This window comes from Psammomys obesus, unplaced genomic scaffold (assembly GCF_907164565.1).
Source record: "Psammomys obesus unplaced genomic scaffold, mPsaObe1.curated_primary_1811, whole genome shotgun sequence".
NCBI classification, from domain to species: Eukaryota; Metazoa; Chordata; class Mammalia; order Rodentia; family Muridae; genus Psammomys; species Psammomys obesus.
The window spans coordinates 303,427-319,432 of NW_026596057.1; the positions used below are offsets into that span (position 1 = coordinate 303,427).

The 16,006-nt window shown below is 41.9% G+C and overlaps 1 protein-coding gene across 1 annotated transcript in view; it reads left to right on the top strand.

Moving 5' to 3' along the window:
- Nucleotides 1-14,547, top strand: part of Atf6 (activating transcription factor 6) — a 168,200-nt gene extending 153,653 nt beyond the window's left edge. Inside the window, exon 18 of the mRNA XM_055624367.1 lies at nt 9,278-14,547. Coding sequence (XP_055480342.1) covers nt 9,278-9,486 — 209 coding nt within the window. The 3' untranslated portion in view covers nt 9,487-14,547. The remainder of the gene's footprint in view (nt 1-9,277) is intronic.
- The last annotated feature ends 1,459 nt before the right edge of the window (nt 14,548-16,006 follow it).

The following is a 16,006-nucleotide window of genomic DNA, read 5'->3' on the forward strand; positions in this document are numbered from 1 at the left end:
AAAGAAAGAAAGAAAGAAAGAAAGAAAGAAAGAAAGAAAGAAAGAAAAAGAAAGAAAAAGAAAGGGCCATAGTTTTATTCTTCTGCCTATCACCATGATCCCAGAGGCTCTGGGTTTTATAGTGAAGGGCTTCTGGACATTAGTATATCTGTTAGTAGATGATAAGGAAAGGAATTGGCATATTATTTACCCATTAGACTCCCATTTGTTTAAAGTTAAATTTATTGAGTATTCCTCAAGAGTGTGGGGGTCGAGGAGCAGGGATAATTAGAAAAATCACATGAGCCAGACATGGGCTCTTGGGAGGTGGTATTTTGGAGCTGTCCTCTTTTGGCTCTGGGTAGCCACCATGCAGTTTAAGCAGGATATCCTCTGATGGTGATTCTGATATCAAAAGTGATTAGATTTTTTTTTAATGATAAATAATTCTTGACTTTTCTAATTTCAGGAAAAAATATTGCTAACCTGATAGAATAGTTTTAAGAATGGCTTCTTTCACCTCACTGCCTGGGTCAAGGTCTACTTTGTCACTTTCCAGCTGAGTGATGAGGCACTTCATGTCTGTGTTTTAGTTGCTTTATCTCAGAAAAAAAAAATAATAACAACAATAATCCTAATTATAGTGATTTAAGAGCTTGTTATGAGAACGAAAAAATTAGGTGATCAGTGTTTTGCACATAGAAGTATTTATTAAGCAGATAATATTTATTAATAGTTATATTCCTAGAAATTTAATATAATTTAATTTAATATAGCCCATATGAAAATCTGTATATTAAAATGTAATAATGAGGCTTAGACATATATAGTAATAAGGGGTTTTATTGTTTGTTTGTTTTGCTTGTACCTAGTAATACCATTCATATATCATGACCCTAAAGGTGTCCCTTGAGAATCCAGTGGATTTTATTATAGTCACTATTTTAGGTCCACATATGTGTTTTGTTATGTCACTTCTAATCTAACAGGACAAAACTTTCTTGTCCAAGATCCCCATTGTCTAGTGGCCATTAAACTTAAACTATTTAACAAGTTCTAGTTTTGTTACAACTGACTGTGATTTTTTTTTTCTCTGCCTTTTGAGCATCCTCAACCTTAAAATCTTCTCATCAGAGAAACTTTTAAATTTCATTTGGCAAAGGGCCTCTGTGACAGTTGCTGAGAACCCTTTGTCCCTCATGTGTTCTTATGTCTCCAAATACTTCATGTTGGAAGTGCTCTTCCTGTCACCATCTGCACAACAGTAACTTGATCTGTGTTCCTGCCAGCCGATGAGGGGGAGCTTCCAGTCATACCACCCATATCCCCTTTAATTTCACCCACTCCCAGTTTTTTTTCAGCCATTTCTTAAAGAAGCCTAACTTGTTTTTTTTCCGTTTCTGGGATTACCTTAACGTTGTTTAATGAAATGGGTCATTTATACATGACCTATAAGCGTAAATCTCAGCATTGGAGTTATCAAGGAGAGTTTCTTAGAAGTTGATACTCAAAGTAGGCCTTAAAGGATTATTAGAATTGAACTAGGTAGAGAATCTGAGTGGATCAAAAATAACAGAAAAGGGTTTCCCGGGAAGCAGAAATGAGAACATGAGCAATGTGTGGCATGTTGAAGTGCCCCAAACCAGGACATGTGTGACAATTAGAGATGCATTGGCATAGTGGGGTTAGCTTATGGAAGTGAAGAGTCACCACAGACAGATGCTATTATAGCACGCCTCTGTTCTTTATTCACTGTGCTCCTGGCTTTTGTGTTTTCCTGTTTTTTTTCACTGAGGTTGTCTCTTGTATCCCCAGATTCAGGTGCAGCTATCGGCAGCATAGCATGGCACCAACCAGATTTGCACAGAGCAGACCCCTTCATTAGGATTGGTGCCTGACTCTAGGTGAAAATCTGTCTTTGGCTCTAGAGAGGTGCTTAGCAGTTTGGGGCACTAGTTGCCCTTGCACAGGAATTAAGTTCATTTCCTAGCACCCACATTGGCAGCCCCAAACCATCCATAACTCTAACTCCAGGAGACCAGATACCCTCTTCTGCTGTCTGCAGCCACCAGGCATTGCCTCATGTGCCACACAGACACACAGGTAAACACCCACACACAGAAATAACAAGCAAACAAAGATTTTAAAAATCTACCACACACACACACACACACACACACACACACACACACACACACACACGTGTCAAGTTTTGTTACTTTTAAAAACTAAACTTTGTGTAAATTTTGGACATTTAGTTCTGTTTATGGTCAAGGTTCTGCTTTTGTGTTAGTCATCTCACAACAAATAGCCCTTTGGCACACTGTGCTTAATTCAGTTATTGTGTGTTTACAAGCTACTCAGAATTCCACATTGCCTGGATTTTTCCACCCTCAATGTTCAGACACCTTTCCTGGCTTCCCGGACCCTTCTGAGCATTCAGAAACACATTCCAGGGCCTGTGCTTGCTTTTTACTTGCCTTTTTACTTGCCTGATGGATTTTAAATGTAAAATACTCGGTTTATGCATTTTACCAGACTTGGATCAGTGTTCCGTCTCATTCTCTGTGCTTCAAAAGGCCCAGCACACAAGATGGATATTTTATAAAATGTTGTCATTTCAACATATCTGTTGGTAGAAGCATAAACCCAGAACACTTCACTCTTCCCTTAGTGTGGCCGCTTTTGTGTTCTGTCTCCCCAGATTGATTGATTGATTCTCTCTCTCTCTCTCTATCTTTAAATTAAGTATACATTTGGAGGGGGAAAGGCTTAGGGGTCTTTTTACAGAAGTTCATTCTTAATTCCTTAACCTAATGTTTACCATGCTCTCTGTCATGAGGAAATTTCATTCTCGTAGCAGAGCCCTCCACATAGACAGTGGAGACATCGTCTTTAACGTGTGTGCCTGTGTTTCTGCCACTCATATTCTAACCCTATTTCTAAGGACCCTTTTTCTCCTGCCCTTCTAAACTAGCCCCAGTGTTCAGACCCTCTCTAAGGGCCTGCTTTGATAATATTATCACCACTGAGTGACAAATTGTTAGCGTCAGTTGGGGGTGCTGTTCTTCCCAGAGGTGCTCATCTGGTAACAGAGCTCAAAGTCTTAAAGGAGAAGCAGGAGCCTCATCTACCATCGTTGCAGTGGGTGGTAAAGCTCCTGCTGTCCTGGATGCCCACTGTGTCAACAGATGCCTGCAGTCCCTCACCATTGAGACTTCAGCAAGATCAGGCTACCCGGAAGCCAGCCATGGTGACTCACGCCTGTAATCTCAGTATTGGAAATGGTAGAGCAGGAGAATTACCTTGAGTTCAAGCCCAGCCTTACTTTACAAAGAGTTACCCTGAGCCTGTTTCTCAATCTGTCTCCCTTAAGTTACAGCAATTCAAGCATCGGTGATGGTGAGACCACCTCACCCACTGTCCGATTGGGTTATATGAAACCCACAAAGAAGCCTTTATAAGATCTCCCGGGGCAAACCAGTGCTGCTGTGTTCTCTAATCTTTGGAGATGTTGGAGACTCCAATTGGTACATTATTGCTTTCAGATGTTGGGAACATTGTGACTCCTATTGGCAGCACAGCTCAGTGGTAGAATCCCTGCATTCAGTCCCAGAATTGCAGAAAAAAAAAAAAAAAATGGATCCAGCATGTCTTGCATAAGGGCTTGGTCAATTCCACTACGTTCACTTTCTGTCTAGATCTGGTATGGTTCTCAAGCATTGCTGCTAGTACTGTGGCCTAGCACTTGTCACCATCAGGAGGAGGGAGAGAAGAACAGATTATATTTTAAAGCCACCTACTCCAGTGCCACCCTGAGTGTCCTGGTTAGGCTTAAAATAACAATACCATTTCAGCCATAGCTAAGAGCTCCTAGGTTTAGAACCCTATGGCATTTTTAGTTTTCCTTTGGAGTGTCTGAGCTTATGTTTCTAGATCTTTCCTCTCTTCTTGATATTTAAGGCATTCAAGAACTCTAGTTATCAGTCTAAGCTGCAGCAGGTATGTTTACCTAATGTCTTCTGCAGGTGGTTTAAACTATGTTAGAGAGTGCAGTCCTGATTGCAAATGTCACCTGGATTCTGAGTTAATCTAAAAAAAAAAAAAAAAAAAAAAAACCAGTAAAAATTAGTAATATGTATGTCATGTCTCTGACATGTGTTTTCCATTATTTGGTCTTCTGTACTACAGCGCATGCGTGTGTGCGCGTTCATACACAGAGAGAAGCACAGAGGGACTGTGATTCCAAAAGAAAATGACTGGTATGGTGCCTTGAAATCTGAACTTGGTCACATGTTCTAGATGAAATGATTCCAAAGACATTAGCAGAATGTCTTCCATCTTCTACTTTCTGGAAAATAGTTCAGCGAGAAACACTGGCTACCTTCTAGACATCCAAATTTAGTTGTATAAAGATAAATAATTTGAAAGCCATTTTGTGGAGGCATGACTTAAGCTGCTATAGCAATGGCCTTAAAGAAGAGGTTAGTCTGCAGCAGCAGCCAGCTGTTCTTCATCTCTGGTAAAGCGTAAAAGAAGATTAGCTTTACTTATAAGGGAAGACACTTAAAGGAGTTTTAAGGGAGCATTATCACCAGTGCGAGTGTTATGAGCATTGGGACAGATGACTGAGGTCAGAGCACGGGGATATTTCCCTTGGGGTTAACATAGGATTGTATCATATACTATAAAATTAATAGATTTACCTCGTGTTTTCTTTTTTACCCCATTAAGAATCTGGTAGGCAGCTGGGCATGGTGGCACATGCCTTTTATCCCAGCACTTGGGAGGCAGAGGCAGGCAGATCTCTGTGAGTTTGAAGCCAGCCTTATCTAAAAAGAGAGTTCAGGACAGCCAAGATTATACAGAGAAACCCTGTCCCAGAAAAACAAACAAAAAAATCCAGTAGGTTCTGTTTTCCAAAACATATAAACAAAGCTTTTCATATGGTTTCAGAGACCATATAGACTCCCTGAAGTGTGTGGATTAGACCCCTTTGAAAACCCTCCAGACTAGATGTCTCCAGCTTTCCCACCTTTCTTCATGACAAGCTTTATGGCTCACTTTCCCCAAACAAAACAGTGGAATCTGAAGATCAAATGTCAAACTTTGGATTTTCTTCCAAAATGCTTGACTTGTCTTGTGCAAAAGTTCAAAGAAAGGATAATGGAACAGGAAGAATTTTACTTTTAATCTGAGGTCCTTGTCACCAAAAAGTATTGAGACTTAAAAGTTACTATTTGGCTCTGCATGATATTAATTGGAAGGTAGTGTAAGACCAGGTCCTCCCCAAACACAGCTCCAGATTCCCAGATGAGAATGCAGAAGCAGATGCCACGTTGACTGCTGAACAGTCTTCCAAGTCCTCAGCGTCTTTGGGAGAGTGCCGTGATTATTCAGCTAGGCTTGAGAAATTTATCTGTTTATAATTCTCTCGTTATTTCATTTACTACAAGTTGGAAAATGACCACCCAGGATTACAAATAAGGGAGTAATTTGGCCCTGTCTCCAAAGTAAAAAGCTTTAATCCTCCTAAGAAGCAAGGAGGGAGTATCTGCGTATTTAAAATTCATGATAATGGACGCTGCAGAGGTGACTCAGTGCCTCAGAGAACTTGTTGCTTTTCCAGAAGGACTGGAGTTTGGTTTCCAGCACCCAGGTCAAGTAGCTTACAATCCCCTGACCCCAGCTCCAGGGGCTCCCAGCCTCTTCTGGTGTGTGGTGTGTGTGTGTGTGTGTGTGTGTGTGTTTGCTTGTGCTTGCAGGATTCTGCATGGTGTCTGTGTTCCTTCTGCTGGATACCACTGTCTGAGAGAACTGAGCACACAGAACTGCACTTGTCTCCTTGGCATGGACAGGAACTCTGGGATGTGTGTTGCCCCACCTAGTAGTGCTCCAGTGACCGAAAGGAAGTACACACCTTTTAGATGTCCATGGTTTCGTCTCTGACCTCACTGTTAAGTTCACAGCTAGGGGAATCTAATGGATTAGAAACTGCACTGGTGAGGCTAGAGAGATGGCTCAACAGTTAAGAGCACTGGCTTCTCTTCCAGAAGTTGTAAGTTCAATTCCCAGGACCCACATGGTGGCTCACAATTCCCATGGGATGTGATGCCCCTTTCTGGAGTGCAGATGTACATGCAGACAAAACACTCACATACATCATAATATTCTGTGTTGTGGATTATTAATATTTACTATTGATACATCTTTTAGTTAAGCAGCCCTTATTCCTAAACAGCTGTATAACCAAATCACCACACAGAGACTAGGATTAATTTAATTAACCTAGAGCACAGTGCTTGGCAATAGTTACTCCATCCTAAACCTCCAAGCCCACATAGTTTCCTATCATTCAGATTCACCCATTACACTTGCTTTTAGTCATATCTTAGGTCTGGTTCATTTCTCCACGTAGTTCCAAGACCTCTCCTGCAGATTCTCCTCCTCTCCTCCTGCCTCCTTCCTCTTCCTTCCACTCCAGACCAGGATGTCCCACCCTATCCTCTCCATTGCTCTGCATTGTGGCTGGTTGTTTTAATTGACAATATAGAGAACAAATGATGGCATGTTTACACAGACTTGAGACAGGTGATGCTCCATGTCCAGACTGAAACCAGATAGTGGGGGAGAGAAATCAGCATTTGAATGAACAAAGGTAAATTGTATACATTCCAACAGAACATTATACCAACAATTTTGCTAATCCATGAATATAGAAAACCTTTCTTTTCTCTCATATCTTTAATTTCTTTCTTTAGTGCCTTAAGGTGCTTTTACCTCCTTGGTTTGCCGTAGTCTTAGGGATTTTCTTGTTATTGTTATTGAGGCAGTGTTGAGTGGAATAATTGTTCTTAATTTTTTTTCTTGGCAAACTCATTATTGGTATGTAGGAAAACTAGTGATTTTAGCATGTTGGTTTTGAATCCTACCACTTTACTGAAAACACAGACATCAGAGTCTTGTCAGGCTTCACTGTACCATAAGAAGTAAAACCCATAGGTTCTTTTATATACAGAATGGTATAACCTGAAAATAGTCAATTGTCTTCACATTTTGCTCTTTATATCCCTTTTATTTCTTTTCTTATTGTTCTAGCTAAGACTTTAAGCATTCTGTTGAATGAGTGGAAAAAGAAGGCACTGTGTACCATTCCTGATTTTACAGGAAATGCTTTTATCCCCATGTAATGTAATGTTGGCTGTAGGCTTGCTATATGATATGTTCCTTCTGCTCTGAGTTTCTTCAAGACTTTTATCATGAAGGCATGGAGAACTTTGTCAGATACCTTTTCTGAGTGTGTAGAGATGATTAGTTCATTTCTGTCTTTAAGTATATTTACATGTTGGGTTACGTTTACTGATTTGCATATGTTGAACCAGCCTTTTGTCCCTGAACTGAAATCACCTTTATCCTGACGTGTGATCTTCAGTGTATTCCCTTTGTTCGTATGTCCTGGGCTTAGTCTTCTGATTAGGTTTTGTCTGAAGTCTACTTTATTAGCTCTACCAGACTGTTGACATTTGCTGGGAAAGCTGATTCCATCCTTTGACAAATGTGTTTTTTAATCCAATCAACCTGTATTTTTTTCAATAGTCAGTTGAGGTTATTGCTTTTAGGTTATTATTGAGAGGGGCTTGCAATTTCCAATGGTTGTTTTGGTGGTTGTTCTGGCTGTTTGAATTATTGGTATTTTCTTTCTCATGTTAGTATTAAGAGTTTGCTGGTTTCCTCTGTCATGCATAATAAGTTGCTACTTAGCTCTCCCTTGCTCTCACAGATACCAGTACTGTCTTCTTCCTCTGTGTATAGTATTCCTTTAAGTGGTTTCTGCAGGGCTGAGTTAGTTGTTATGAATTGCTTTAGTATGTGTTTATCTTGAAATACCAAGAAATAACTTATTAAGTATAGTGTTCTTTCTTGGCAGTTATTTATGTTTAGGGCTTGAAGTATATCATTCAATGCTTTCTTTGCTTTTAGGGTTGCTAACAAGAAATCTAATGTTATTTTAATATGTTTTCATTTATATATGGATCAACATTTATCCCTCATAGCTTCTAATATTTTTCTTAGCTTTATACTTTTGACATTCGTTGGGGTTAGTATTAGTTGTTAGCTTGACAGAATCTAGCATAACCTGGAAGATGGGCCTTTGGGCAGACCTACGGAAGGTTTCTCGATTGCTTTAACAGAGGTGGGATGACACATTCCCCCTGGTGAGTGGAGCTGTTCCCTGGCAGGGATCCTGAACTGTGAAAATGGAGAGCAGGAGCTGAGCATTCATCCCTGTCTGGTTCTTACCTGTGGATGTGGCACAGGCAGCTACTTCAAGTTTCTACCATCTTGACTTTTTCTCCATGGTGGACTGTACCTTGAACTCTGAGCCAAAATAAACTCTCTTTGGTTTTCTTTGCCAGGACATTTCATCACAGCAACAGAAAAAAAACTAAGACAACATCTTCTCTTAACTCTGATATACCATGAAAAGTTCTCTAGTCACATCTCTTTGGGGCATGAAGTGGTTCGTGTATTTGCATGTCCATTTCCTTCTCTGGACTTAGGATATTTTCTGCTACAGTTTTATTGAGTAAATCAAATTTACACTGGCCTTAGGCTTTAACTCACTTCCTTCTGCCCACAGGTTCCTAGGTTTGATTTTCTGAAGACATCTCAGTATTCTTGGCTGTTTAGGTCATGCTCACTATATACACCACTTAATGTCCCCAGCAAGATTTAGGAGCAGTGGTACTAGGGTGCCTTTCGGAGAACATGGAGTGTAGGGTGTTTTGAAGTTGAGGGTATGAGCATGTAGGTAGTAAAATGCAGAGGGAATGGGGTGGGGAGGAAAGGGGGAGGAAAGTGAGAATGAGAAACGAACAATGAGGCTGAGATACAGTAGAGAAAATATTGTGGAGTAAATAGTCCATCAGCCTTTCCAGGGAGGTATAAGTTAAATCACAAGTGAACAAGTCAAGTACAAAAGTGCAAACAATTTTCAAAAACGAATACAGTGAAATGGATATATGCAATAAATGGTTATAAGGCCTTAGTATTTCTCCCTTCTTGGGATGATGTGTTTTCTCTGTCCTCTTCAGATGTCTTGTGTCAGTCTCCACAGTGGAGGAGAGGGTACAGCCCTTACTGAACCAGTGAAGACCCTTGGAGCACTAGAATTGAGGAAAGGACAGGACATACGACTCCTAGGCATAAAGGCTGATAAAACTACCCCCCTTGAAAGTAGAGTAACAGTTCACCCTGAAAGCTCTCCCTGTTGAATCCTGTCTCTACTTCTCTGCAGATAACGTGATCAATGGGCAGGATTACGAGGTGATGATGCAGATTGACTGTCAGGTGATGGACACCAGGATCCTCCACATCAAAAGCTCCTCAGTTCCTCCTTATCTGCGAGATCATCAGAGGAACCAAACCAACACCTTCTTTGGTTCCCCTCCAGCAGCCACAGAGACGACACATGTTGTGAGCACCATCCCTGAGTCCTTGCAGTAGGACCCTGAGCTGCACTGGAAAGAAAATGTGGGCCTTACCTCGCTGAAGAACCGGTGAGCAGTGCTGTTCGCTGCCTCTGTAGCAAGCGGAGAACTGCCTCACACTCAACTCAAGGGAAAGACAAGAAGCCACTCTGCTCTTCACCATCTCTCCACGGCGTGGAACATTGGGAGAGAGGTTCTCTCATGGCCGTGCAGCTCGTGTAGGCAGTGCTGCCTGGTGCTGCCTGGTGTTGGTTGTTCTGTTATATCTTTCTTCACTGCTTTTCTGCTGTGTATATTTTGTTCATAGGCATCTTCCTTCAGATAAGACCCACTTCCTCGTTTGTCCACTACACTTCCTGGCCTAGTAAAGCAATTTTTATTTAAAGCTTTAGAACACATGCTCATGTGGTTTCCACCAGTTGGCTTTCTCTCTCCTTTGATTCAAATCTATTCTGAATATTATATTTAAGAAAACACATTTCACAAATCTGAACAGCCAGAAGCATCCTCACAGTCAAAACAGTTTGGAGTTTGGGTGAAGAGATTATCCCCAGTTGGTAAAGTTTATTTTTACTTCTGACTTGTGGTTCAGCCCTGAACAAATATAACTGCTGTGGGGTCAGAGAGTGAGCCACACACTGGAAAGGGAAGGCCAGTGGTGGAATGCCGGGAGAGGAGGAATCTCCCTTTACACATGTGTTTACACCTTGGGAGTTCATATGGCTTCTGTGTAAATTTAGAGCTACTGTTCACTCTTGGAACTCTGCTAATCACTGCAGATCCTTAAGGACCTCAGGACAAATGCTTCCCTGTCATTGTGAATCCTCAGCCCAGGGCACACTCCTGTGAAACCAGACTCAGCAAAGGAACTTGGAAGTGACCAGATTTAAGCCAAACTAGAGTGTCCCCTTTAGGGCTGACAATGCACAGAACAAGCATGGGTTTTCACTGAGAGGCTGCACCGCATTATGGCAAAAACTTTCAGTTTCTGCAATGGAAAGTTGCTAAAGAAATTATCTCTTTTTGTAGTTCCATAGTAGGGCTAAAAAAATTTAATTAATTAATTGAAAAAGCTATGGCTGGGCACATGCCCTTATTCCTAGCACCTCTTGGAAGACAGGGTAGGCTTGTTTTAGATTAGCCTGTTCTACATATCAGCATATTGAGTTCCAGGATGGGACAGGCAAAGCTATATAAGGAAACCACCTCAAAAAATAAATAAGTAAAATAAAAACAAACAAAAAGCAAAAGTTATGTCTACATATATTTTATTGTATTTTGCCTGCTTCTTTCACCATAGCAAGCAGCTAAATTTATGTTGCACTGTGCATTGTACATGGGTAAAGTCACTGAAATGGCTGTTGGGACTCATGTCATTCCCCACGCACTGCCTTCCTTCCTAAAACTCCAGAAGGTTTTGATGGGCTCTCCCTAGCTGGCTTGCCTTTCTCAGGTGATCCCGTTCTGCAAGTCCTCTTCTCCTTCTTCAAGTAAAAGAGAGACATCTCTCGAGGGTTGCACACAGTCAGGTCATTTTCTGTCTGTGGCCCTACTATGCCTGTCTCCTCGCCAACAACTGTTTGCTGAACATTGCTGCTGTCTCCCAAGCTAGTTAGATGCTTCTGGGGAAGCGCGTCTGTATTACCCGGGAATGCGGAGTTGCCATAGTGCAAACTGCTGAAATTCAGTGCCACAGTTCATCCAAATTGGCTCTTGGGTGGTTTCGGAGAAGACCTGTTTGCCTAGGGATCAGTCTTCTAATGGGTGTCAAGGAGAAGGTAGTAAACGCGTGAAGTACCTTTATGAGTAGCCATTTGTGGGGGAGGTGGGCTACCCTGTGACCCTGTCCTCTCCGCCTGTGAAGTAGCTCAACTGCAGGGTGTGGCCGTGGCTAGAGGCCGTGGCAGCCGCTCATTCCTGTGCTCCTCTGCTGGAAGACAGGAGTGATGTCTGAAGGGACTCTACATGCCTCTCGCTCTCACCGCACCACCTAAGAAGCCGTCCCAAGGCCTCTTGTCTTCTGCATCATGGCTCTGTTGTGTTCATCCTACCTGTTCCTCAGACCGAAGCCCTAAGTCATGCCACCGCTGCTAAGGCCGATCCTCTCCTACATGTAACAGTGGAGGTGATGAAGGGGAGGCGCAGCCAAAGAGCAGGGAGAAGTTAAGGTGACCACAGCACAAGTGGGTGAAGGAGCCAAGGAGCTGCGAAGGGCCATTCGAAAGTAGTCTGGAGGCTTGTTTTCTCTGCCTGCACTGTCGCTTCAGGTCTTGTTATTGCCATTCTTAAGTCCATCTTACGAGATGAGGAATGGGTCATCCTCACGGTAGAGTTTCAGGAAACAAGGGGAAGAGAGTGGACAGATATAAAGAAGTTTCCCCCTGTTTAAGTTGGTAAAAGAGCTATGATCCCTGGGCACAGTAGTTTTTATCGTAATGTTTGCCTGCTAGCACAGGGCCCGTTGGAAAGGGAAAGCTGCAGTGCTGGAGCAAATTAAAAAGACATTCAGGTTTTGTGTTTTTTATTTGAGATTGCCCTTTTGGGGGTGGTAGCCTGGAAATGTATATGCATGTACATATAACATATATATTTTTTTAATTTATTAAGTCTTGAAGTATGATTTTCCAAGATTATTTTAAAAATTTAAATAAATGTGAGCTAAAGAAATGGCCCTGCAGTCAACAGTACTTACTGCTCTTCCAGAAGAACCAGTTTCAGTTCCCAGCTCACAATCATATGTAATTTTAGTTCCAAGTGATCCTCTGCCTTTTCCAGGCCTCTTCAGGTACCAGACACACGTGGTGCACATATGTATAGGCAAAACCCTAATACACACATAAAAAAAAAAAAAAAAAAAAAACAAATCTGTAATTCCAAGAGGCAGTCACTTCACGTGATACTAGGTGATCTTGTGCCCTGGGCTGATGCTACTGTAACGTTGGGAGGCATTGGTGGAGACTGACAGTGTGGCCTTTCGTGTGTTTGCAAGTCTTTAAATTCAGGGGAAGGAGCTAGATGCTTGCTCCTGTTTTCCCGAGTCAGAACTGCTTCTCTCTGTGCTTGGCTCTCAAGACAGCTTCCTTAGAATGTAATGTAAATCTGCTCCCAAGTTAGGAGGTGATGAGAAGGGATGTTTGTGAGACAAATGTCAGCAGCACAAAGCTGGCCCCATTTTGCCTTTCTTGCTAGCAAGAAGTAGATGCTGGGCTGAAAGCAACATTACATGAGTCATTCCTAAGTTTTCCCAATAACTGTTACTTAAAAACAAAAGAAGCAGGTTTTCTCTCATGTTTAAAAAACTCTGTCGTGGCTCAATTTTGTTGGCCCTAATCTCCATGCTGGGCGAACATTCCCCAGTAATTAGAGGAGCAAGATGCTGTTAGTCATGGCTGCTGTGACGAGAACATTTGACCTGGGAGCACTCCCACAGTTTCACAACTGTAAGACTGTGTTTTGGTCTTGCCGTTTCACTATGAAACATGACAGAAATGTACCACAAGAACAAAACTGGACTCGTGTTTGACTTCCTCCCACATCGAAAACTTGCAGTCCAGCTTCTGCTTTCATAGCGCATTAGAAGCAGCCTCTTGTACTTCCTTAACCTGGAGAGCCAGAGTCTGACCCCGTGGCTCCCCTCTCCATGAACTCATGGAAGTGCCTACCTGGGACAGCCTGAGGGGCCGATGCTTCAGAAGAACAGGCCTAAACTTCCAAGTGAGACGTTCTCACACTGTAGCATCGGTGCATATTGGCCAGACTTGATCACAGTTTATTGCTGCCTACAGACGCCCATAGCCCCATATTCTCCACCCGCAAGTCCTTTCATCAGTTGTTGAAAGAATCATTTTCACTTACATAAGCAGTGATTTCTTTGCTGCTAGTATGAACACCAGTCATATTTTTAACCAAAAGAACAAAAGTAAAGCCTAGAAGGAAGATGATGTCTTGAAGACATTGTCATTCCCACCCTAATAACACTTGGAGGGAGACATTTCTCCCCAGTGCCCACTATTGGAATTGTGGGTGATTTTTAAGTAACTACCGGACTACCTAGGAAGATATTACCAGAGTCCAAGAGGAACTATGCACATATAGAAGAAATACAGTTTTCTCCTGCCTAAGGAAATTCTCTTAGTATTCTGTTAGCTTATATTTTTAATAACTAACCTTAAAACAGTTTATTTTGAATATTACTAGAACTTTAAGCAATTCTAATATCTGTTAGGTACATATAGAATTTATGAGAAAAAAACAATGTAAGTCTGTGTGATTAGGAAATTTATTGAGTCATATCATGGCTAGCTAATATCACAAAATGACCCTCGTGTTTGGCTAACTTTAAGCATTACAGATTAGTGCATGAAAAGACTTAATTATATTGGGCTTAAGAACTAAGGAGTCAATAGGTTATTTGTGAAAGTCAACAAATACCACACTGGTGTACTTTTTGCCCTCCGTCAAGCTGGTGACTATATGTCTTCCCCAGTATGCTAATCCCAGACTGAATCAGCAGATTGAATTCACGAGTATGTAAAGACTGAACTATCATAATTCATTGTGTGCTCTAGTTTCTGGGCAATTGTCAGGATCCTGGGAATGATGAAAGCTACAAAACTCTTACTTGTCTTTGAGATTCTAGTTTGTTTTTTTTGTTTTGTTTTTCCTTCATCGTGATAATAAGGTTCAGCGAAGGCCAGTCATATAGTATCCATGCTCATTTAAGAGTGTGTGGAAGATGGACTGGGTGTTAGCTCAAGTGGAAGAGTGCTTGCTTAGGATGCCGAAGCTGTGGGCTCGCTCCTTCACTACATAAACCAGGATGGTGGAGTGTGCTTAGAATCCTAGCACTTGGGAGGCAGAGGTGGAAAGATCAGGAGTTCAGCGTCAACCGGGGCTGCATGAGACCTGTTTCACCATGTGTGGAAGAAATGCAGAAAAGATGTATTGTTCTCCCCCTTAATAATTATGTCCGTTTACAATAAATAATGGCAACAGACTATTTCATACTTTCAAACAAGTCTTTATAATGCAATACCTGTTCTTTCTCTAAAATACAAATAAAGAGTTTTAAAACTTGGTTTGTCTGTCTGCAGAAAGACAGAAACAAGCAAATCTTCAATATTAAATGGTTTGTAATGGGAACGGAAGCCTAGAGTGGTTCTGTGATTTGTGTGTGTTTAGATGAAACACCAAGCTTGTTTCTACTGTCCTACCAGGATAGATAAGTAAAAAATTTCCTTTATTGTGTCCAGACATTTGAAGTACAATCACATCAAGGAAGAGAATCATCTAAAACCCGTACTTGAACCTTCTGCGTCATCAGGAAGCTAGGTTACTCAAGTACACATCCAGTCTTTCCCAAAAGCCCTTTCTCTGCTTGCGATGTCAGTGTCAGCGTGAATGAAGCTAGTCACTGCAGACTGACAGCAGTTTAACGCAGGCATTTACTCGGCCTCGGACTACTTCAAGTTTATTATCTTATTTCAGCCCTCTGCGGCAAGCTTCCCAGAAGAGAGCCAATGCAGATCATTAGCTGCTGTATTCTTTCACTTTCTGAGGCAAAGAGGTTGCATAGGTTCTTGCCCTGAAAGAACTGGTGTAAAGTCACTGATACATAAAATTATAACACCAGGATTCTCTGAAAGGCTTCATCAGTCATCTTGTGTTTCTGTGATAAAGTGCCTGAGATAACTCGGGAAAGATGTATTTTGGCTCATGATGCAGTGCATAGTGGTCCTTTTGCTGTTGGGCTTGTAGTAGAAGCCCATGACAGAAGAAACTGTTTATCACGTGGCAGCCTGGAAGCAGTAAGAAACTGAGCAGAGGACTGAGCGGCAATATCCCTTTCAAGGGCATGCCCTCAGTGACCTAACTTCCTCCTACTAGGATCTACCTCCCAACGATTCTGTCAACTCCCAGTAACACCACAGGCTGGTAGCTGCACCTTCATGTAGTAGGCGCATGGCCTTTGTAGGATGTTCCGGGTTCAAACCATGGCAAAGGTCAAGTAGCAACCACTTCAGAATATACTTTAGTAGACTTTAGAAAGGTGCATCTCATCTAGGATGACATCTCAGAGCCTTTCTGCAGGGAAGGTTAGCAAAAAGGAAAGAAATGAACAGCAGAAAAGAATCAAGAGCAGACATGGCAGGAGAGGGGTCCTCTAGAAAGGACCTCAGAAGGAGCTCTGGGGGCAGAAGAGCCGTAGGACTTGGATAAGGTGTGGTGAAACCTTGATGCTCTTTTCTAAACTCTCCAATCAAAGCAGATGTGTAGCTTTCTACCACTTCGGGGGTGGGAGAGCAGGTTTAATGTGGCACAACTAAAGAAAGCAAGCTGACAGTTCAGCAAGACAAGCCATATGGCGAAGAGTCAGAAGAAACAAAACAGTTTCCTGGACTGCACCTACTATCACCGTCGAATGCATCCAGGATTGTCCCCCTGGGACTTCGTACACAATGTGGGATGTAGGTCAAGCCAGTCTTTGAATCTCAAAGGACAACCACACATGACACTTGGTTGCACAATACATGGTG